General features: G+C 39.4%; 1 protein-coding gene and 1 long non-coding RNA gene across 8 annotated transcripts in view; one reads left to right on the top strand and one right to left on the bottom strand.

The window, feature by feature from the left end:
* kif21b (kinesin family member 21B) overlaps nt 1–11,711 on the top strand; it is a 67,832-nt gene extending 56,121 nt beyond the window's left edge. For 5 of the 7 annotated variants that reach the window (XM_005918517.3, XM_005918518.3, XM_005918521.3 and 2 more), the window contains 3 exons: nt 1,916–2,115; nt 3,422–3,558; nt 5,815–11,711. In XM_005918517.3, coding sequence (XP_005918579.1) covers nt 1,916–2,115; nt 3,422–3,521 — 300 coding nt within the window. In that variant the 3' untranslated portion in view covers nt 3,522–3,558; nt 5,815–11,711. The remainder of the gene's footprint in view (nt 1–1,915; nt 2,116–3,421; nt 3,559–5,814) is intronic. The other 2 variants (XM_005918522.3, XM_005918520.3) reach the window with 1 other exon arrangement.
* LOC102296135 lies at nt 11,696–17,346 on the bottom strand. Its single transcript, XR_315544.2, has 2 exons — nt 16,896–17,346; nt 11,696–16,813 (listed from the first exon to the last, which is right to left on the bottom strand). It is a non-coding gene; the product is annotated as an uncharacterized LOC102296135 (long non-coding RNA).
* Nucleotides 17,347–22,130: the final 4,784 nt, after the last annotated feature.

Genomic DNA, 22,130 nt, shown 5'->3' with positions numbered 1-22,130 from the left:
CCTATACAGCTTGGAGTAAGACAACATGCATGAAGAGGATGATGTGGACAAAATACTCATTTGCCTAATAATTCTGCACTCCCTGTACTGTTATTTTTTATTAAACTTTTCTGGCATTAAACACCTTTTTCAGATCGTCTGTTGCAGGTTTTAATTCAAGGTTGTGATACTGTGATCTTAAGTTTAGCTTTTTTTGTATCGATCATTAGCTGGAACCTGTAAAGTCCATTAATATTATAGAAAGAATAATAGAATGATTAAGCAGCCAGACATATTTATTAAACAGATGTTGCCAGAGTAGGATCCTTCCTATATTCAGCTGATTATTGTTAGTGTTACACTTTACACATCTGTGAGGGTCAGCTTGGATCCATTTGCGTTGACATACTATAAATTTCACCATCAGAGGGTGAACACAAGGCTCCATGTGAAATTCCACGTCTGCTTTTATTTGTGACCTGGGGATACTATACTTGAGAAGGCTGTCTGAGTATAATCCTTATGTGTGAGCACCATGGGCGGGTGTTCAGGTTCTTTCTGTCCTCTGTTAACATCTTTGTCTGCTAGCAGGCAATGTAACCAAACACAGTTTTCATCCAACAGTTACTTTGTCTTGCTGTTTTAAACACACACCTATGTTTATTCAAAGCGATGTGAACTCTGCAGTAGATTATGTGGTACAGAAGAAATTATAGCTATTTGGATAATTTTCCTCCTAACATTGAAATCTCTCCCAGCTCGGACTATTGTTCAGTAGCAGTTTGTGATTTGCAGGTCTGCTGTAGCATAAATTAACCTTATTTTTAATGGTAAATTGCGTTCCTGCAGAGTAAGAAAAAGGGGAATAAGATATGTTCTGTTTTAAATTGTGCATCTTTTTCGACACATGCTAATCAGCCATATACATTTATAAGTAACTGCTAGTACAAATTAGAGGAGTAGAACAGACAAAAAAAAACCCTCCACCAAAACGAACCTGATGGGAACAAAAGTAAGGAGTGACTTTAGAAGAGTGCGCTGTTGTTTTGATTAAAAGCATATCTGAAAAATGCACGAAAATAACATTAATGTCAGAATCAAATAAAACAGGCAAAAGCAGATTAACATAATAAAAGTTATCCTCCTGTGCAGGTGTTCCACTCTTCAGAGCTAAATTAATCTGCAGCCCAGTAGGCTGAGATAAACAGAATAAAAAAGAAAAACAACAGCAAAGCCAAAGCTTAGGTAATAATAAAAGTTTAATAAAGTCCTGCACAAAATCCAAATCGCGTTTTTGAATATTTCACCTAATTTTAAGAAGAAATAATTTACAAGGTTTAATATCTCCCCTCTGCTAAGATATGGTTCATTATGTTCTTCATTTTTTCCCTTTATTTCATAAATAAATGCAATAAAAACAAAAACAAGTGTCCATTTAGATGCTCTTTGTCACAATACAAAAATAAATTCTGGAGCGTGCTCTTGAAATGAATACAATTAATATCATTCTGACAGTTTCTGCATTTTTGTAATGTCAGTGGGGTTATCTTAGCAAACATGAAACAGATATTCCACATTCAGCTCGTACATTGCGCTGCCTTTGTGAAATACTGAATGCGCAGACACACGAGCTAAGAATAACTACGTAATTGAGTCTAAATACAGTCTCTTATTGAGTCTCTCAACCATACATGTTCTTATATGTTGCCTAGCAACAATGCTGTACCCTTTTCCATTAAAAAAAAAATCCTGTTTTACTGTTGATAATTTCTATCCATTAAACGCCAAGCACTTAGCATACTTTATAGAACTTACTTTATAGAACACGGTGACCCAGATGTCTTACAAACATACCTGCTTTAAAACCACTGGATTCATTTTTAATGCAATCCCATCTTTCTTTAACTCCCAACATCTCTTTGCTTTGAATTCACAGCAAATCCCAAACGCCCACAAGGACTGGGTGTGTGCTCTTGCATATGTACCAGGAAGGCCCATGCTGCTGAGCGGCTGCCGCGGCGGCATGCTGAAAGTGTGGAACGTCGACAACTTCACTCCCATTGGAGAGATCAGAGGTCACGAGAGCCCCATTAATGCCATATGTACCAACTCAAGACAGATCTTTACTGCTTCCAGGTAAATTTCATTTAAAACTGTGCCCTGTCATAGTATTGTAACTCCATCAAAGTGTCTAAATACATTGATTAGACATAATGTTATGACCACCTGCCTAAAATTGTGTTGGTTCCCATTTTACTGCCAAAACAGCTCTGATCTGTCGAGGCACAAACTCCACTAGACCCCTGACGGTGTGTTGTGGTATCTGACACCAAGATGTTAGCCCCAGATCCTTTAAGTACTGTAGGTTTGCCAGGTGGAGCCTTCATGGGTCGGACTTGTCTGTCTAGCACATCCTGCAGATGATTGATTGATTGATTGATTGATTGATTGATTGATTGGATTGAGATCTGGGGAATTTTGGTGCCAGATGAACACTTCAAATTGGTTCTTGTGCTCCTCAAACCGTTGTTGAACAATTTTTACTTTGTGGCAGGGCGCGATATGCTCCTGGAAAGAGGCCACAGGGAATACTTTTTCTCATGTACCCATTGTTGGGGGTCAGACCTGACTGGTCTGCAGCTATGCAGCCCCATTTACAACAAAATGTGATGCAACATGTTATCTGACACCGTTCGATTTGAACCAGTATTAACTTTTGGCCATTAGAGTTACAGTAGCTCCTCACATATGTATATTTAAAGTTTGCATTATTCACTATAGCAATCTCACCCTGCTGTCTATAATAGTGCTCAGCATGTGCATTAGTTTTACCCTTTTGTAATGACCGTGATCTAAACTCACTATAAGGGTTGTTGACAGTAAGAGCAACTGAAGGGTGAGTCTATTAAAAGCATGGATGGGGTGTGGAGGTTGGGAACCAGGGAGTGTAGTGCTTACAATTGAGTTTTATAAACTAGTGGAAAGTAAAATGTTTGCCCTTTGCCAAAAATGTTTTTCTCAGTGAAATTCTAAATCATGCTGACTTTATCTCAGGCAGTAATCCGCAGGTATGTGTCAGCAGTGAGAAGGTCATACTCCATCCTATTTTTGGCCAGATTTGTTCTGTTGAGCTCGCAGCGGCATCAGACAAAGATAATGCTTATTTACTTGTAAGTGTGTGATGCAGTGAGACATTTTGTGGTTTCCTCAGTCTGCTGGTTTTTATTTATTTTGTTCACTCCTCATTCAGCTGTTGGGCTTTCGCTTGAGATCGACTAACTTCCCTTCACTTCTTATCCTCGTCTTTAATCTCGCTGTTTCTCGGTCACCTTCTCTGCGGCTCATGTTTGGTCTCTCAAACCGCCTTCCTCCTCTCCTCCTTTGTTCTTCACCCCTTCCCTTCCTCCTGCCCCTCTGCTTTTCCCCGTTCTGTCAAACCCAGTGACTGCAGGGTGAAGCTGTGGAACTATGTGCCAGGCTTGACCCCGTGTCTTCCTCGACGGGTCCTGGCCATCAAGGGCCGAGCCACCAGCCTCCCATGATTGCCTGTTCTCTGCTCACCAATCCTTCCCTCCTCTGGTATCGTCTTAACTTACTTCCTCTTTCTTCTCCTTGCCTTTTTTCTTTTCCCTACTATGAATTTTCTTACGTGGGTGACACAAGTTTGTATCTCTTTGCTTTTCTCTTTTTTTCTATTTATTTATTTTTTTGTTGGTGTTTTTGTTGTGCCGGTCTGTTTGGCTCAGTTTGTAATCTGTTCGTGGTTAATGGTTTGATTGCGGACCCCTTCTTCCACGAAGACAAACGGCTTCTTCTCGACTGGAAGCAGCTCACAGCTCTGTTCTGAATCTGTCATTTGTGTGTGTGTGTTTGTGTGTGCAGATGTATTCTGTCTGTGCGTGCTGGACTATTAAAAATGACTATTTTGACATTTAGTTACATAGTTGCTTCAGTGAGATTTGAAGATGAGAAAATCAATGCCACCGTATATTTGTTTAATCAATAATGGGCAGTATTTCTGCCGGTGTTCAGCAAACCTGGCTGTGTTCAGGGTCCGTCCAGGCTGCGGGGGAGATTTTAAGATGAGAATTGTTTTATTTATTTAGATATAAGCTGCAACTGTGAGTGTATTCATAAAGAGGTAAAAGAGAACAAGGGAAATGGTATAGTTGTTCAACTTGAGACTTCCTTTGATGACAGCAAGCTGAGCCGAAGATGGTAAGATTTTCATTTAGCGTGAGCAGGATGGACAGGATTAGGCTGAGCAGTATGGAGATAGAGTTAGAGACTCAAGGCTGGTTTTGACATGTGCAGTGGAGGGATAGTGGATATATTGGACCAAGGATGATGAATATAGAGTTGCCATGTTGGAGAAAAAGAGGAAGATTACAGAGGAGGTTCATGTATGTAGTTAAGGACGACATGGAGAGGGTTGAAGTGGCAGAAGAGGATGCTAGAGAAAAGGTGAGATGGCAGTAGACAATCTCCTGTGGCAGAGCAGTCAAAAGAAGAAGAAGAAGACCTTTAGTTATTGAGTTTATATCCCTTGCAGAAACCCTGCAATTAAGATAAGTTAACTAATTGGTGCTGGTTGGTGGTTTTTGGTGCCTTTGGGCTAAGCTGGGTTCTGGCTTTCTGACTACAGATATTTAGTGCAGTCTTGTGACTGAAGACGTCCTATTTCATAGAAGTGTTTGAGAAAATCACCCTGAGGCTAAAGTGATCTCAGTCATCAGTGAACACTTCCATAATGATCCCTCAATCTATACCTGCATATTCCTTTTGTGAGCTACAACCTCAGAGTAGAAAATAAAAATAAAACAGGCTTTAGCTTGGAAAAAGCTCCATGTAGTGTAACTAAATTCATCCCATGATTCGCTAGATTATAGCAGCAGTAACTGTATGACTTTATCAGTCTTTTGCAACACTTTTATTCTTTTCTTTTTCAGCCTTTCTGTTGTAGATTTGCTGCGGTGCTTGAGGCCATCTGTCGCACACAGGGATGTCCACTCCTGGGAAGATTGGCGCTCTGTTAACACACCAGAAAACTGCCAAAGTTTCTGCTTTTATAGGAGTGCTCACACTTGCTCATGATCAATTAAACCAAGTGAATTTGATTAGCAGTACCTGATTTCTATTTGCCTTCTTAAGTCCTGTGGAAGCAGTAAGGCTGTAGTTAATGCTGTGAAAAAAGAAATGATCAAGTCAACACTTCAAAAACGCTACTTTGTGACCAGTGGGTGACATCACAGCACTACGTCCATCTTATGTATACCGTCTATAGCTTAAAAAATCCACCCAGTCTCTTTCGCTTACCTTTGCCAGGGTTGCGCGAGAGGCTGAAGCCTGCTGCCATGGAGCGAGCAGCGGGGTAGACTTTGGACAGTCTTATGAGCAACATATGTGTGTAGTGTTAATTGAAACTGCGATGTTGTTCTGTGCGTTACCCAATTGACTAATACTAAGTGGACCTGAACGGTGAGAATGAGCAAGCGGAACTGTGAAAATGAATCTGCATGGTTAGCAGAGTAACAGTGATGCTGTGGGCGGGTTAATTGGATTTACTTGTTGCAGAGTTATGAACCTGCTCCTAAACTTTAGGTTGGAGAGGTGTTTTTACTATGACACCATGTGGAAGGGTCTTTAATGAAGTCTGTGTGTGTGTGTTCGAAGTGCTCTTTGAAGTTCGTGTCTTTGTGTTGTGTCTGATGTACAATGACTTGTTTTGAAAGCAGGAGTGCCTGATTGATGTTCTGTTATTTTCTCCCCTTTGTTGTGTTCGCCTTGATTTTCGACTGCTCATCATCCCACCTCTCTCTGTCTCTTCGTCTCCAGCGACAAGACGGTGAAGATCTGGCTGTCAAAGGTGTGGAGGAAGAGGTGAGAACCGGCGGGACGGCGGTTCCTTTGTCAGCCATTTTTCCACAACTTGAGCCACTGATCTGTGACCTGCTCGCTTCTACCACAGAAATGTGACACTGAAATCACAGTTTCCAAGGCAATCGGAGTGTCTTTTTTTGTCCTTCTTTGTCACAAGGCAACACGACAAAGCCGAGGTGAAATATGTAGTCAAAAGAAAAAGTCTTTGCCTTTCAGATTGTTTTTTACTGCCAATTTGAAAGTGCCATTCAAATGTGGTGCTACTTGGAAAAGATAAACAGCATCGTGCCTGGCTGTGTGTGTGCATCAGGCAAAAAGGGATTCTCTCCTGACATGAAAACTACTGCAACTTGGTGTCAAATAAATGAAAAAGTGTCCTTCTGTTCCTTCAAACAGTGAGCTGGACCTGCTCAGAGACATGTGTATTCATGCATCTGTTGTTTGAAAATTAAGACACAGCCTGAATTAAAAAAAAAAAAAAAAAAAAACCCCAAGAGGGACGCTAAAGAACTGAGACCTGTGTCCATCCATTCGGGAGCGTTGTGGCTGTTAGGACGCTGAACACAAGTGGACAATCATACTGTGTGTTCACAGCAGTGGATCAACAGACTATCTTGGAAATACCATCACTTAGTCTTCTGCTTTTGACTGTGTTTTCTCCCTTTACGATCAACTTCCTCTCACTATCTTAGTGGAACTTTATTGTTTTTCATTTTTGTAATATCTTGTGTTAATTTATTATTTTCCCTACCTCAGTTGTTTTGGACTTACAGTATGAGGTGGGAGTGAACATTTTTACGGGTCTCCGTGTACAAAAACACCTGGTGCTCCACATATTGAAGTCTTTTTTTCTTTAATGCTCTGAGTAGCTCCTGGTCTCTGTGTGGATTTGTCCTCTGTGGGCCTCGGGTTATCAGACTGTCTGGCTGCTGACCTTGCAAATAGGAAACACGTCCAGTAGCACAACCGAGGTAGCACTGGTCCTGGAGGACCCGAACAGACTTTATTATCTGCTCTGTGAAGTGCTAACTGCGGCAAAAATAAGAAACACCCCTGCAGATGCACACGACACAAACAGAAGACGCTCCTCACACATTCTTGAGTGCCGCATCGAGGGCAGAGAGCCAGATCATTATCCAAACCAACCTTCAGTGTGTGTGGCTCATACCTGCCATTTATCCTCGACGCAAAGCATAATAGGAGCGCTACTCGTTTCCCCCGGCCTTTTTTCCTGCTCCACTCTGATCTTTGAGGTTAGTAAGAGTGTCAGACTGACCAGCCTTACTGAGGAGTCCACCTCTTTCCCAGCTACTTCTCCAGGAAGCCAATTTAATTAGAGGTCTCGCAGCTCTCACCAGCTTTTCAGGCAAGATTACTTGGGTGAAAGTAGGTCATAACTGAGAGGGATTTATTATTAACATCCCAATTTTCTTCTACCCACTATTTGCTGCTATACTTACAGACAGGAATAAACTTCCTATACCTGTGCACTGATGTACAAATCTGTTTATGTGGCAGATTATGTGTGTGGGCAGCACATACATATGCACAAACTGTGGACACACACAAATAGACAATTTCAGAGGATGTTTCGGTTATCCATCTTGCCTGATAGGTCCTGGCGTCCCTCACTGTGTTGATTTAGTGTCTCTTTAATGAAACGGATTCAGCACTGCCATGTTCCACTGAGACAAACGTACACGTCCATACACGTCGACGGGTGACAGCGACTCTTTAAAGTCATTTAAAAATCTCCTTTGTTTTTTTTTTGTCTGACACCTCTGATTTATAATCCTTAAAATGGCAAGCATTCACATCTGTTTATTAACTTTTCCTGTACTGCTCCAAAATGACAAGAGCTTCTTTTAACACATAGATGTCTTACCGTTCAATTACAAAAAAACAGCAACACACAATTCACACTCTCTTAGTATTACAGCTAAGCTTCGTTCAGTTAGGCAATATCACTCGGTTTGTTAAAAAAAATAATATATTGGTGATTTAGTGCACTTTTCCTTATAAAAGACCCAGAGACATACAGTATGTAGTTGAGTTAAGTGATGCTGGGATCATAAAACAGTGTTCACGTTCAAAAGCGTGCTGAGAGTATGAAGTGCTTTCAGCAGGCTTTCTATCAACTCTGCTCTGATACGTGAGTATGTTCTGCTGCTGTTTCATGTGTCCAACATGAGTTTGAAGCTGCTTACACTCCAAAAACAGTGACATGCAGAAGTTTGAGCACCCCCTTTAAAAATGTCTGTTAGTGCCAATGGCTTGGCAAGTAATGTTTGTAAAATTTTTATTTTAGCGTTTTTTTTGCAAAAAAAGGTTTCCCCAGCCACTGGCTTAAACATAAGACCAAAGCTCGATTTATTGACTTAAGTATTTATTTTTTTTATCCAACCAACTGAGCACTCAAAGCGCTTTCTACAAGTTTCATTCAGAAAATTCACTTTCTACCACTGACACAGAGTCACACTCCAGTGGCACATTGTGGCTAACTTCAGTATCTTGGCCAGGGTTTTCCCGGCACGTGGACTGAAGGAGTCAGGGATCGAGCCACTGACTTTCTGATTGGTAGACAGCCCACTTTACCACCTGAACTCTCCCCAGACGTCTTTATACACTGTGACCGCAAACTTCTGTTGTGACTTCATCGGTCCACCAGACTTCTCTTTAGGATTTCTAGACCTCAACTTAACCATCCATCGTTCCTTTTAACCACCATCTCTTATTTATGTTTACTAACTGACCGCCTCCTCAAAAACACTTTCCTATCTTCTTATAGCTGTTGCTGTGTGGGCATCAATTATTTACATTTTTAGCGTGCTAGGCAGCTGCTGAAGGAGGACAGTGACTGCTCTAGTGTTGGAGCATGAGTATTTGCAAAGCCTTTAATAATTTGCATCATCATCAAGCCACGGCTCAAACGACAGAACTAAGGTCTGAGATCTCAGATCTCTTGGGATGCTCAAACTTTTGTGTGCCACTGTATCGGGGTTTTGGAGTTCTTTTTTTTAGGTGGGGAGGTTGTAATGAATGCAAACATTTTTATGGGGTCAGTATGATGAAGCATTCTTGGGTGTTATTTTTGCTATGATTAGAAACTCAGGTAAAGGTTGAAGGATAATATTAGTCATAACTTGACCCTGTGAATTTAGCTAGCTTTTTGAATCAAACAAATGCCTTGTTTGACAGATTTTTTTACTTTGAGAAAAATGGTACTGTCAGTCTGTAAAATAGCCATTTTCATGTTTTGATTTTGCATCTGATTCCCTTTACTTGTTATCTTTGTACTGTGCTTTTGTGTACAGAGCGTACACAGTTAAGATAGCATCTTCCCAATTTGGCCAAAGAAGAAGATGTGCACTGAATTTTGACCATAAATATGTACAAAATAGGGTATTTGTATAGTAGTTTGAATATAAAACTGGACTGAGTGTTGAAAAATGTGATCAGTGGGGTAATTAAACTCCCAAACTAACAAGTTGTATACTTTGACTCCACCGTACACTATGTATTTATCTGTGCCAATTAGCCAAACTGACCCTGCTCACCAGGTTGGTGATGTGTTTCACATGGTAATAATGCTGAGAAAGGATTTAGCTCTTTTTTCAAAACATCTCCATATTTCTATTTAATGCTAGGATCTTGTAGTTCTGTAGCTTTAGGCACTCTCTGTGGTGCCCTGTGCTTGTACATTTTCTGAACGATGCAGATGGTGCTGATCAGAAGTCCAGAAACACCTTTGGGGGGGAGGGGTAATTTAAATGATGTACACCTGAATCAAAATCTCCTAAATGTCTGAATTTGGACTTGTTGACTGTTAATGCGTCACGCAAAAGATGCAATACAAAAATGATGACTCTGCATAAAATCTACTCAGAGAGTTATTATAAACATGCAGAAGCAATAAACTATCATCTGACCTTGGATCAGCCCAACCTTGAGTTGCCCCAAACTCTGAGACTTGTACTTCAGCATCACTTCATTACTTGACGATGTGTAAATAGTTGTGCCAATTCCTTTTCACGTATTACAGAGGAGATGCCGTTGAGATTAAGTGTCGCTCCTTTCTCATTGGCTGACTTCAGCTGAATCTCTGATAGCTAGATTTAGTCATACTTTGAAAATGAACACAAGGCTGTTTTGAAGCTATGTAATTAAGCCATGTTTTAGACTCAGTTTACAAAGAAAAGCTCCAGCCATGAAAAACATACTGAAAAGAGGACATCCATTTAGATCTGTAGTAGGGGTAGAAATGAGTAATAATAATGTTTCTGCTGATATATTATGTAAGATAATAATTCAGTCATAAAAAAGACAGATCCCTGTTGTCCCTTTTTTTTTATAATCATGGGAAGAAGAAGTTGTAGATTTTTATAGCTCCAGCTGATATGTTGCTTAATCTGTAGAACCCATTAATCTGTAATCAATAGGAATCTTCCTAAAGACTAATTTTGCTAGTAAGTTAGATGAGATAAAATAACATTGGCCAGACATATTTTGTGTGGAGCTATATGAAACCGTTAATCATGTTTAATTGTTATCAGTTAGTATTTTAAATTTACTTATCTGTATAGCACTTTCTGCCATGTATAATGTTGCAAAAACAAAAAAGTATTTTGCAGTGGTGGCTAACCTTTGGCTAACCTTAGCAGGGCTAGCTACAGTAACGTTGGGCTCTTCCTAGCGTCCACATTCCAGTGCACAATATCGTTGCACATCACATCAGATGCCTGGTTACTTTCCAGTTTATCCTGACAAAGCTGACATACAGTCTCTCTTAATTTAGTTTTTTAAAATTCTGCACAACAGCACTGGCTAGCATGGTTAGCACCAGATGCCACGGTGGCGCAGCAAGTTCTTTGAACCAGTTATTGCCATTGTACATGAAGAAAAAAAGGACAATACATTTAACTGACTAGCACTTCTAGCACTGATTAGCAAGAGCAGCAATATTTAAATGTCTAGTCGACTAGTTGCACATCTTGTTAAACATTAAATATCCAAAAGCAGCACCCCCAGTGTTAGTTAAAAAAGCAAAGCTGCAAACAACAAAACAAGCGCTCACACAACCATTTGCTGAGCCCCACTACAAGTTAGTGTTGGTACATGTTCACAGTTTATATTGATAGCTGTGGAAATCCACAGCTATATATAAGGAGATACTTGGACAGGCGTCACAGTGGTTTGATTTATTTTTATCTATTCTTGCAAGGTCATTTTCTTTTGCTGCAGAAAATGTAACAAAAACCCAGCGAGCAAATCTGATGCTCTTTAAAACAGGTTTCAGTGCTCATTTCCCTCCAAACCAAATAAAGATGAGGGCAGAGCTGCTTTTGTTACTCCTTGCTCTCATTGCTGTAGTTGTTCCAGTTCTGAACAGGTATTTTTGTAATGTAGCCCTACACAATGTGAAATTGTCATTTGGTTTAGGAAATAATGCTAGGGTACTTCTGTAGGTGGTAAACTGCTTACTTGCTACTGTCATTTACTTCTGTAAAGGATAAAATAGACAGTGCTACTATTATTATCTCTTTACACAGGATATTGATCACAGTAGAGGCCCGTTCACAATGTTTTAGCATGTTTACAAATCCAAATTCGCTTTTTCTTATTACATTTTTGAAACTATGACTTGGTCTGTTGCTGTTTTGGTGGTGGGGCTTAGCAAATGGTGAATTGACTGAATACAGAATATAAATCTATTAGTTTTCACAGGCAAGAAAATTCAACATAGGACTACAGAACAGATTGGAGAGTCAAGCTGCCAGTCAGACCAATCGTGTGATTACCACCTTTAGCCCTTTGTTTCCAGCCCAGCCGTCTTATGACTGTATGGGGGGGGGGAAAACTCAAGTAGTCAGTCTCTCAGCATTAGCCTCATGCCTCATCCAACAGGCCTTACTGCCTTATCAAACAGAAGGTGCACGTAGGACATTGATAATCATTCGCCAAATATCCTGAATCTCTGATGACTGTAGATTGTCCTACAGATTGTGGAATTCTGTTCTTAGTGAGTCACCGTCTCTGCTTGCTTTATCATTATGGCTGAAAAAGACTTTCAACTTTGCCTCAGGCTGCTGAGAGGATAGGATCGTGTCTAGGCACAATCAAGAGGGCACTTTACGGCTCTGCTGCTTGTCAGTGAATCTCTATCACACACCAACACACGTCTCCTCTGCAGCGGCTCGAGTGCTTTTTTTCTCCTGGTGTGTGTAGCATGGTAACACAATATGTGGCAGTGTCTGTGAAAAATGTACTTATGGGACATTCATGCAGGGTCAAAGGTCATGTGTGCCTTTTATTGCACAGACTACTCCCTCTTAAATGACTGTAAATATCTGTACTTTTTTTTTTATATATATATGATAATGTGCATGCAACCAACCCATGTAAAATAGGTTTGAACTGTAAATAATGTAAATAAATATTTAAAGAAGGATCCAGTGTTTCCTCAAGACAATAAATCAGTTCAAAACAAGTGCATTTTGTGGTTTTGAATTCAATGCGATGTAATGTTTGTGCATCCGGCTCAGATCTTTTAGACTTCTTCTGTACGCATTTTGAGTAGTTTTTCAAGCAAAATGTCATCAACATTCACTGATTTTAGCCCTTCAAATGTAAGAATATGCTGATTATGTGGTATTCCTGTACCAGATATATCACACTAAGCTTGACGAATGAGTAATGAGCATTCTTCAAAGGATAATTTAAATAAAGGTTACCAAAGCTCTATTGTGGATCATAAAGAAATATCAAAAGTCCCTTTGGAGAAGATGAAACTCATTATCAGACACTTAGTTTTGTTATTAGTTATCATATTTGCCCAGCTTTCTAACTTCTTAGCTCTCGAATCTGTCTGATATGAAAGACCAAAGGATCTCTTACGTTGCAGATGGGAGAGGAGTTATGATCATTCAGTACAAACAGACCAACAGGTTGTAGACGATGAAATGTAGACATGGGAGGGCATGTTTTTCAACTAGATTCATTTCTTTCTACTTCAGGGATAGAGATGCATTTCCAAAACTCATAAATCTTCATTTCCTTTGCAAACTCTGATCATTAACTTGTGTCGGGCTGCGCCTGGCCCAGCCGCGATGGGAGACACAAGCACTGTGATGTACGATGGCCATTAACGCCTCAGAGGAGGCAGAAACCATTTGACGATGCCAGTCACAAACAAATAAACATCCATACACAAACCCTGTCACATCCCAGCTGCATGTGCTCCATCTGCTCTCTTCATACAGCAAACTGCTGAAATTTCATTTGAATGCCTCCGTCTGTTTCATTACACTTCAACGTTCCAGTAAGTCTGTTTTCACTAGCTGATCCATCAGTCTCTGTCCTACAATATTCATCACCTTGTAACTAAAAAACACAATATGAAACTCAGCCAAATACCCCGAGAGTGTAGCTGTGTTCTATATTCAGAGTGTACTGGTAGGTAAAACAAAATGAAAGTTTCCAGTATCACAGTAACCTTGGGTTTTTGCAATAATGGCAGTGTCAGTGGGCCACTTGGCTGGTCTGTCACTTTCCACAGTTTGCAGAAAGAAATCTGTGGGCGTTGCAGACATTCTCAGTTCAACTCTTTGATTTTTACAGTAAGGAAATACTTGCAGAACTACTGATATTCCTGTCAGCTTTAACATTTTCTGCTTGTGTTACAAAAGCTTTAAACACCTAAAACTCTGACTAATGCTGTCTTTATTTTCACAGGTGAGCCTCACAGTACCAGCAGCAGTAGTTGCGCAGTCCAACTCCCCATATCTTAAAAGGGATTTAAATTAAAGGCTCATACATGAGTACTGTTCACCTGCCAAACCACAGCTTGATGCTGCCTGTTAGCATAGACATAGTGGATAATTTAGCTAAAGACCCAGACATTTTCCTTGGTAATCAGTGGAAACCAAAACAGAGCCCAAACTGAATATGCCTGAAGTACAAAGCTAATGTATGATACACATTCACCAGCATGAAAGGTGCTTTTGTTTCAGTTTTAATAATAAATAGAACTAAAATCGACATTGTCGCAACTGCTCAGTGTGTTATGAGCTGCCACTTATGAAGCACACACACTTTTCCAACTGAATTCTTAAAACCTTACTTTATATGACTGATCCTAAATAGACAATAACAGAAATTACACTTTATTATATAATTTATTAGATTCCCCCCCTTTTTGATGATAATGCAAGCGAGGAGGAGCGACATTATGGAAACGAGCCCAACTGTGGAAAAGGATTAAGACTGAGACAGAAGATGAAACACAAGAAAGAAAGGAGTTTGGTTTTGAGTGCTGGCTGGGGAAGAAGAAGAATCATGTTGAGGGGGGGAGGGGTTACAATAAATGGGAAGCTGCAGGCTTATTATTTTAAATAAAATGAAGACGCAGTAGGAAGCACCTCCAGTGTGACATTAAGGGAGGTAAACTGAGAACATGCTCCACACATATTGAATAGGAAACTGAACAAATGTGTGGAGCGCAAAAGCTGAACAATTTGCTAATGCTATACCTTGAAAGAACATATATACGGATAATAACTGTGGAATTAGAGCCTTTATAGCGAATGATTGACACTTTAGGTTAGAACCTTATTCACTCTACATAAATTCACACTTGGGAAGAGAAATAAGTGAGAGGTACTCTGAGAGACAGTCGTGAACTGAGGATATTAGCGCTGAAGAACTAATAAACTTCTTTTCCTGCAAAAAAACAAACCACTGTTTTTCACTCAAACAGCAAGCATTTGCACATTTGTGCACCCACTGAGCACAGCCTTGGACTATCACCCATATACCACAGTCTAATCCCATTATGCACTCTTTCTTTGAGTCCGGGTTTACGCACACCCCGACGCTCTGTGGTACCAGGCTTATTCACATCAGAGGGACACTCAGTCATTCATGAACACAGACGGAAAAAGCACAGTGCTGATTTAATAATTATGTTTAGTGGGAGCTTTTGTGAAACACTGTTCATGAGTGTATAATATACTGAATACTTAATTAATTGACAGATTAGTCATATTCAAGTAGGCAGGTTCACTAGAAATGACTCAGCTATAAGGCCAGAGACACATTCAGTGTCACTGTCATAGGTGAAATCCAACGCTTTCTTTGTTTGTCACTGACAAACTTTACAGTCCAGAGCTAATTGGCTTCATATTATGACATTAACAATGTAATTATAATTCGGAGATGTTCACTGAATCATTTTCTCAGTTTTAAAGGAACAATTTTTCATTTTGAGAAGTACACTTCTTGCCAAGAGTCGAATAAGAAGATCTGTTCCACACAGGTTCTGATTTCCCTTAGTGGCTGCTGTCCTGAGACCACAGTGCGCCTCTACAGTTATACAACAATTACCTCAAACCATTATGATGAGCCCAAACTCCTTTGATGATTTCCCCTTTGCTGTGATGAAGACCTGAAACTATTTTAGAATATGCTATCCTCCTGTCGCCATAATTATCTCCAGTGCGTAACTGTGACCTCTGACTATTTAATTTGGCTAAGATGTGACAGCGCCTGGTGTAATCAGTGCAGCTGAGAATAGAGCACTTCACTGTTAATTCTTCCAACAACCAACAACTAAGTCTTGTAAAATGTGGTAAATAAAAAAAGTGAGTGGTTGACTGAATCAATTTTAACGTGAAGCATCATGCAACGAAGCAGGCGATGGGTTTAGGGCTAAGGGGGCGCTGGTTTGACTCAGTGTTGAGCAGGTGACGCTCTCCCTCTGCTTTCCTCTTACTGTCTGTCAATAATGTTGAAAAAGGCCAAAAAAACCCAACCATGGGTTAAGTTCATGATATCTACAGTACTTATCTTGCCAGTTTCCTTAACTCCATGAGAGACAGGGAAATCAGTATTATGGGCAACTTATTAAGGTTGCTGTGAGCTTTATGACCCTAGCTCCAACTTTTGCTTATTGCATACAATTTAAGTTAATCTGGGGAAAGGATCTCTAACCGGAGCTCCACCATCATTAATTGTTAGATGGCTTGTTATGGAGTCTTAGCATAAAGACCTAGGTTGAATCAGTCCAAAGATACCTTTATGGCTCTCTATTTATCTGTAATGTTGTAAGAAAATGGAAAAAAGAAAGGGAACCCCCCCCAAACGAAACAACAGATTGCACAACATACTAGCTAGTTTGCCCCGTTCCCATGTTCCTCTCATCTAACCTGATCATAAAGGTGTGGAAGTAAGTATGCAACTTATTTGAAAAGTTCCCAGCCAGTAGGTCTAGAAACGATTGATTTCAAGGATAGCTCTGTTTGTGCTGTGCACTATTCTGTATATTTTTTCACTTGGTGAAGTTTTTTTGGATTTAATGTTCCTTTTGTTTGCAATTTTCTCTCTTGTGGCTCTTGAGTCACCCAGCTGAATGTATTTACAACAACATCATCTACATCAAGAATCATAAAATGGGTCACTTTGTGTATGAAAATACAGATACTTTGTCACAGATCATTACAACTGCAGACAAAACAACAGATTTATGACAATAGGTTAAATCACACATAATGTGTTGTAAAATAGCTATTTATTTATAATTTTTTTCTTTATTTAAATACTTTCCAGTCCCCTTTTGAATCCACTTTCTTGGTATTTCCATGTAATGTGTGTTTCTGCCTCTCACTTTGTCTTCTTCTCTGAGTCTTTTTCTTTTGCTTGCTTTTTTGTGCTGCTTTTCCATGGCAGGAAGTTGTAGGATACCAGAACGGTGAGAAGGTAAGTAGCCATGCCAGTGTATCCACCGATTATGAGACACAGCGGCTGTGCCAGCACGAACAGACAGAACACGTTCATCGACGCGTGGTCGGTCAGCTCCACCCGGTCATCCTTCGCGGCCTTCATCACTCCAAAGAAATACATCAGTGCCAGCGCCGGATAAAAGGCCAGTTCCATCACGATGATGAAGATGACGTGGTGCCTTTGGATTTAACGTGCATAGTATTTGAAAGTAGTTTGTAAAAATCCACTGACTTATTGAGTATTTTCAGAGACACACTCACCCTCATGAAATATGCTCTCTCCCAGACAGAAATCCCTCTCAAGTGTGAAAGAGGCTGTGACAGAAAAACAGACTGGGACCTTTGATCCTTCATCACAACAGTCTTGTCAAACATTAGCCACCTACTTTCTTCCTTATCGGGACACTCGAAGGTTGTTGACATCTCAACGTGATCTGGTGTTTTTTAAAAAAAAACACCCTTTTAAATACTCCACCTGACCAACACAGTGTGCTTTCATGCGCATCATCTAAAAAGTTAGCGCGTTCCTCAACAGTTCTTAAAATATGTCAATTTAACTTTCATTTTTTGAGCACATGAATAAGCTGACTTGTGTGAACTGAATGACGTATCATAAATTAATTACGTTATAAAATCTTGAACTTTACTTTTACACAGCATGTCTCATGAAATGTTATTTTTTTAACATCTTTTGTGATCTGACTTCAAACATACACACAAAAGAAAACTATTCAGTTTGAAAACTATAGACTAAGTTTCAAGAGATCGACATTCGGGGTCAGGAGCACATTTTTTTCCTTTTTTTTCTAGTGTAGCGTTAGAGAGGAATACTGATACCACTTTAATGTCTGTACACCAAATATGACGCTGCTGCCATTAGTTAGCATAGAAGAAACAGGACTGCCACTTCAGACTTGTGGTGGTAATAACATTTAATTACATGTAATTACAAGGTAATAACCAGGTAATACTTGTATCAACCTTGATTTTAAGCTGATCCTCTGACTGAAATGTATAAAATGCACAGAACCATTTAGTAACAGTAGTTTGTACTGTAAAGTGTTTGTTTAGGTAGTATAGTAATCTGTCAGGATTACAGAGATAATCTGTGTACAGATGTTTTTACTTATTAGGACACTATGACCATATTATAATACAGAAATTAAAGCTACTTTATAGCCTTAACTCCCCCCCCTCCTCCTGCCCCTCCCCCCTTTGTTTGAATGTAATAAAGTAAATATTATATGTTTGATGTTGTGGCTTATTACCTGGAAGCATTTGTGGTAGTTTCTTTGCAACAATAACCATAAAATTGGGGTGAAAAATGCAACTATAGAAAAAGTAATAACAGATTAAACCAAATGCTGGGAGGTATAATGATGACCTGCAAACTATTGTGTTAGTTTTTTCTGTAACAACAATGACTCAGGGCTGGAAATAAAAAAATGCCCATTCCTATTATATTTCACGGTAATATTTACTACAATTGAAACCCAAGGACCAGAAAAATATTCTGTATTTGCTAAATGGAAATGCTATAATTTTCAAGTCAAGCATAGGTGCTGTGGTTAGTTTAAGTGACATCACCGGGATGTGCAACTTTGTTTTATTGATGTAGCTCTAAAGGGCGAATGGCAATCTAACTCTTTAAATCATAGTTAACAAATCTGTTAATTAGACACGTTTCTTCTTATATCACTATTAATATAATGCAGTGTTAGCATTACTTAGTCATTTTATTGTGGATACATTTTGCTTTGGCATTCCAGCCATAAAATTAAAAAAAGGCTTTTTGAAGGCAGTAACAGGCTAGATAAATAAGGGCCAATTTTAATGGTGCCAGCTTGTGTGACACGGAGCTGAGCACTCCTTGGATTTTCTTCCCTGTAGAAATTTTGCCTTTAGGGATTTCTTTGCCACTGTGCTCTGTATCATTTTCACTTTATTTTCAGCTTTTAAACTCAGACACCACTTATTAGCAAAGACATAAACCCACTCAACATATGGTTCTCTAGTACAAAAAAAAAAAAAAAAGAAGAGCATCCAGGCACCTTCCCATGAGAACTCAGTGATGAACTTTCCCCACAGCAGGAAAACTACTGCATCATTAAAACTTTTGGGTAAGTAGCTGCAAGTCTTCTATCAAGGATTTCATAATTAACTCTAAGAGCTTGTGCGTCTACTGTAGACCTGGAAAAATCAGGTTATTATTATTTTGCCAGTGGCTCTGGCACAGCATGGAGTTCATTGACTTACAAGTACTGCAGGAGCGCACGGGCTGTTAGCCAGCCCATCAGCCACCTATATGCTGCCATAGTGGCTTCCCACAAATACTGTATATGTGTATTTCCCTCAGTTTGTCAGTCTTGGAGCAATGATTCATAAAAGCCTTCTTTATGCTGCTTGGCACCTCAGGAGGGATTTGATTTTGGATTAAACCACTGGGCCACAGAGCAGGATTACACTCTGGGAGGGAACATGTGGTCCTTTTGAACTGGGTTTATCAAACCCCCTACTTATCTACAAGGTACAACTGAGTAGACTTGTGTCTTGCAGAGAGGCGCACAAAGCCTCAGCACCCATTTTAAATCCAATTTAATCATAATCAGAGGTCATAAGTCAAAACCACAGTATTGATTTAAGCTGCAGCAAATAATTGTTATCGTAATAGTAAAAATAAATAAATAAATCTGAGTTGTGCTAAATTAGAACGACTGTTCCAAATGCTGTTTTGAGCACAGAACTCATAATTTGATTTTGCAGTCTCTCAGCTATGTGGTGATAATTGTGATTTACTTTTGGTACCACTTTAATTCTAAAGGTCCAAATTATCGCCCTGTGGTAGTCAGGATAGGCTCCACCCCCCATGACCTTGTAAAGATTAGCAGATGAAAATGGATGGATGGATGAATGTATGAAGGGTCTATATCAAGTAAATGACACTAAATGCTTCATATAAAAGGTATAATCCCATGTTAAATTTACACTTGATTCTGAAAACTTTGCTTCATTCAGAGAAAGACATTTAAAAACCCCACTCAAAGCATTTAATTTGAGTGTTATTGAAGCACAGTCATATAAATCAGAATATAACCTTTAAAAGTTTGATTAAACATTTGAACCCTTTTGTTAAAGATGTTACTTAACACTACTTTGTACTAAAATGAAGTTAAAGCTTACTGAGTAATAAAAAAAACAAAACACTTTCTTTGGGCTCAATAATTAAAACGAATTGAAAAATATTTGTTAACTGGGAGGTATAAGCACAAAATCTTACAGGTCCCAGAGCTTCTTTAATATTATAATTTCAGATGTTGTGTGTTTTTATATTTGATAGCGCTTGAGCACTTTTCATTTTAGAGGAGAAAACATTATTTTAGCGCCGTCACAGGCAGGCTGAAAATACTACCTGTACCTCCACCCCTACCCCCACCGCTTAATGGGGCATCCAAAATGTATTACTTTGTAAAATATTCTTTGTTTCTTAAAAAAAAAAAGAAATGTTAAAACCGCAGGAAAAATAGATTAAACGAGTAAACAAATGTGTCCCTACTTCAGGTGGGTAAAAAAAAAAAAGCTTCATTTTCTTGACAGGGCATTTGTTTGCTTTTGCATAATTGCTTCCAGAAAGGCGATCTTTTTGGACAGCATGACGCAAGTAAGAATAAACACAGTAATTAGCGCTTAGAAAACTGCAGGAAGCTGAGAAAATAGGACGGAGAAGGAGGAAAAGGGGCATTCGAATCTCCTATGGTGTTATTAATGTCACTGGCAGTACAAAGCATTGACCACCTCCGAGTCCGTGGCAGATGGATGGGAATAGCATTTAAAGAAGATGTGCAGTATTTTAGAGGGTTTTGATCACTCAAGTTGACCCCACAATATTAAGAACTAATGTAGCACAGATAATCAGATATTGCTTTTATATGGCCCAATGAAGAATTTATTTGAAAAAATAAGTTTGATGGTATGATATATGATCCGAAATTCATAAAATATATATGTTTTTTTAATTAAATCTGCTAATTTGCAAATGAGAATAACTGTTATTTTTTTCCATCTATCTATTTTCTGTCTGTGATTGATGACTATCACTGACCAGATGCAACAAACACAGAGGTATTTTTCTATTTAACTCATACAGTGATGTGTTTTCTTTCTTTTTTGTCAGTAACCAGGAGGCAAAACATTGCTCGGTTTCAACACCCCCTCCCCCACAGAACACCCTGTGTTTTCAGATCACAGCACATGAAGGGGTGAAAATAGATTTCGTTTTGATATGTGGATTCCCAGTTTTTAAGAATATACATATGCAAAATATGTCGTATTTCTGAAAAGTCTGCCATCCACAGGTTACTACTCAAGGCAAAATAGATATTGTGAAGGTCTTCTTCCTCCTCTTCCTGCATCTTCTTTTTTTTGTTTGTTTTTGTCCTCTGGCCCTGATCCTGCCAACCCACTCTGTGGAACATCTGCAATAGCATGCTCACCCACTCTAAACAGCAAACCCTTAAAATACATGAATCATCCTGGAGAGAAAAGGGTGGGTATGTAGATGTGTGTGCCTCTTTATCTCTGCTTATGGGTGACATATGAGAAAATAATTTGTTTTTATACGTGCACACTGGTGTACGCGTTGGTGAGCACGTGTAAAAGAACGACTGCATGATTGTGTGTGTGTGTGTGTGTGTGTGTGTGTGTGTGTGTGTGTGTGTGTGTGTGTGTGTGTGTGTGTGTTCCTGATCCTGAGTTGGAGAGCTGTGTGGGCAGAAGCATCCTGTGCCGGTGTAAATTGATTTCCAGAATCCAGACGCTAGGTGCACTATGCAGGAAAGAGCTGTGTGCTTCTGCACCCATTTATGAAAGGTGGTATAATGGTTTATGGCTGCATGTGTCTCTGTGATGTGTGTGCGAGAGATAGCAATAGGGAAAGGAGAGACAGAGAAATAGACAGAAAAGGTGCAATGACACAGAAAAATCTGATGTCTCTGTTTCCATATTGACCACAAAAGTAACAACTACACTTTTCCAAGTAGGTGAAAAGGGGCTCCTTTCCTGATAATAATGTTTGTTTATTCACAGCCACAAGTGTACATGCATTTCACATACATGTGTAACACTTTCTCCTCCCTCTCTCAAATTTGTGAGAAGAGGACGGACAAATATGTGGAGTGTCAGAACAAGTGAGATAAACAGTGAGGTGATGGAGAGAGACCAGCGCACATGTTGCTTGTATTTAGGAACCATACTTATCCAAAAATGGCAAACCCATCACTATCTTGACAGGCAGTGGCATCAGTTTAGCATATTCATTACAATGTGTGTGTGTTTTTAGCTGCACAACAACAGGCTAATGGGGGGATGGATGATGGCCATTAAATCTTTATGTAACTCCCTCACTCTAATCATCATTGATTTTAAATCAGCCAGCATGAACACTTTTTAATTGGCAGTTCTGACTGTCTGAAAGTGTTGTGCACAAGCCTTCCATCAAAG

This window comes from Haplochromis burtoni, unplaced genomic scaffold (assembly GCF_018398535.1).
Source record: "Haplochromis burtoni strain Fernald_Lab_line unplaced genomic scaffold, NCSU_Asbu1 Contig_32, whole genome shotgun sequence".
In the NCBI taxonomy this organism is placed as follows: Eukaryota; Metazoa; Chordata; class Actinopteri; order Cichliformes; family Cichlidae; genus Haplochromis; species Haplochromis burtoni.
Note: the sequence above shows the minus strand (reverse complement) of the source record. Positions and strands in the feature narration are given on the sequence as shown.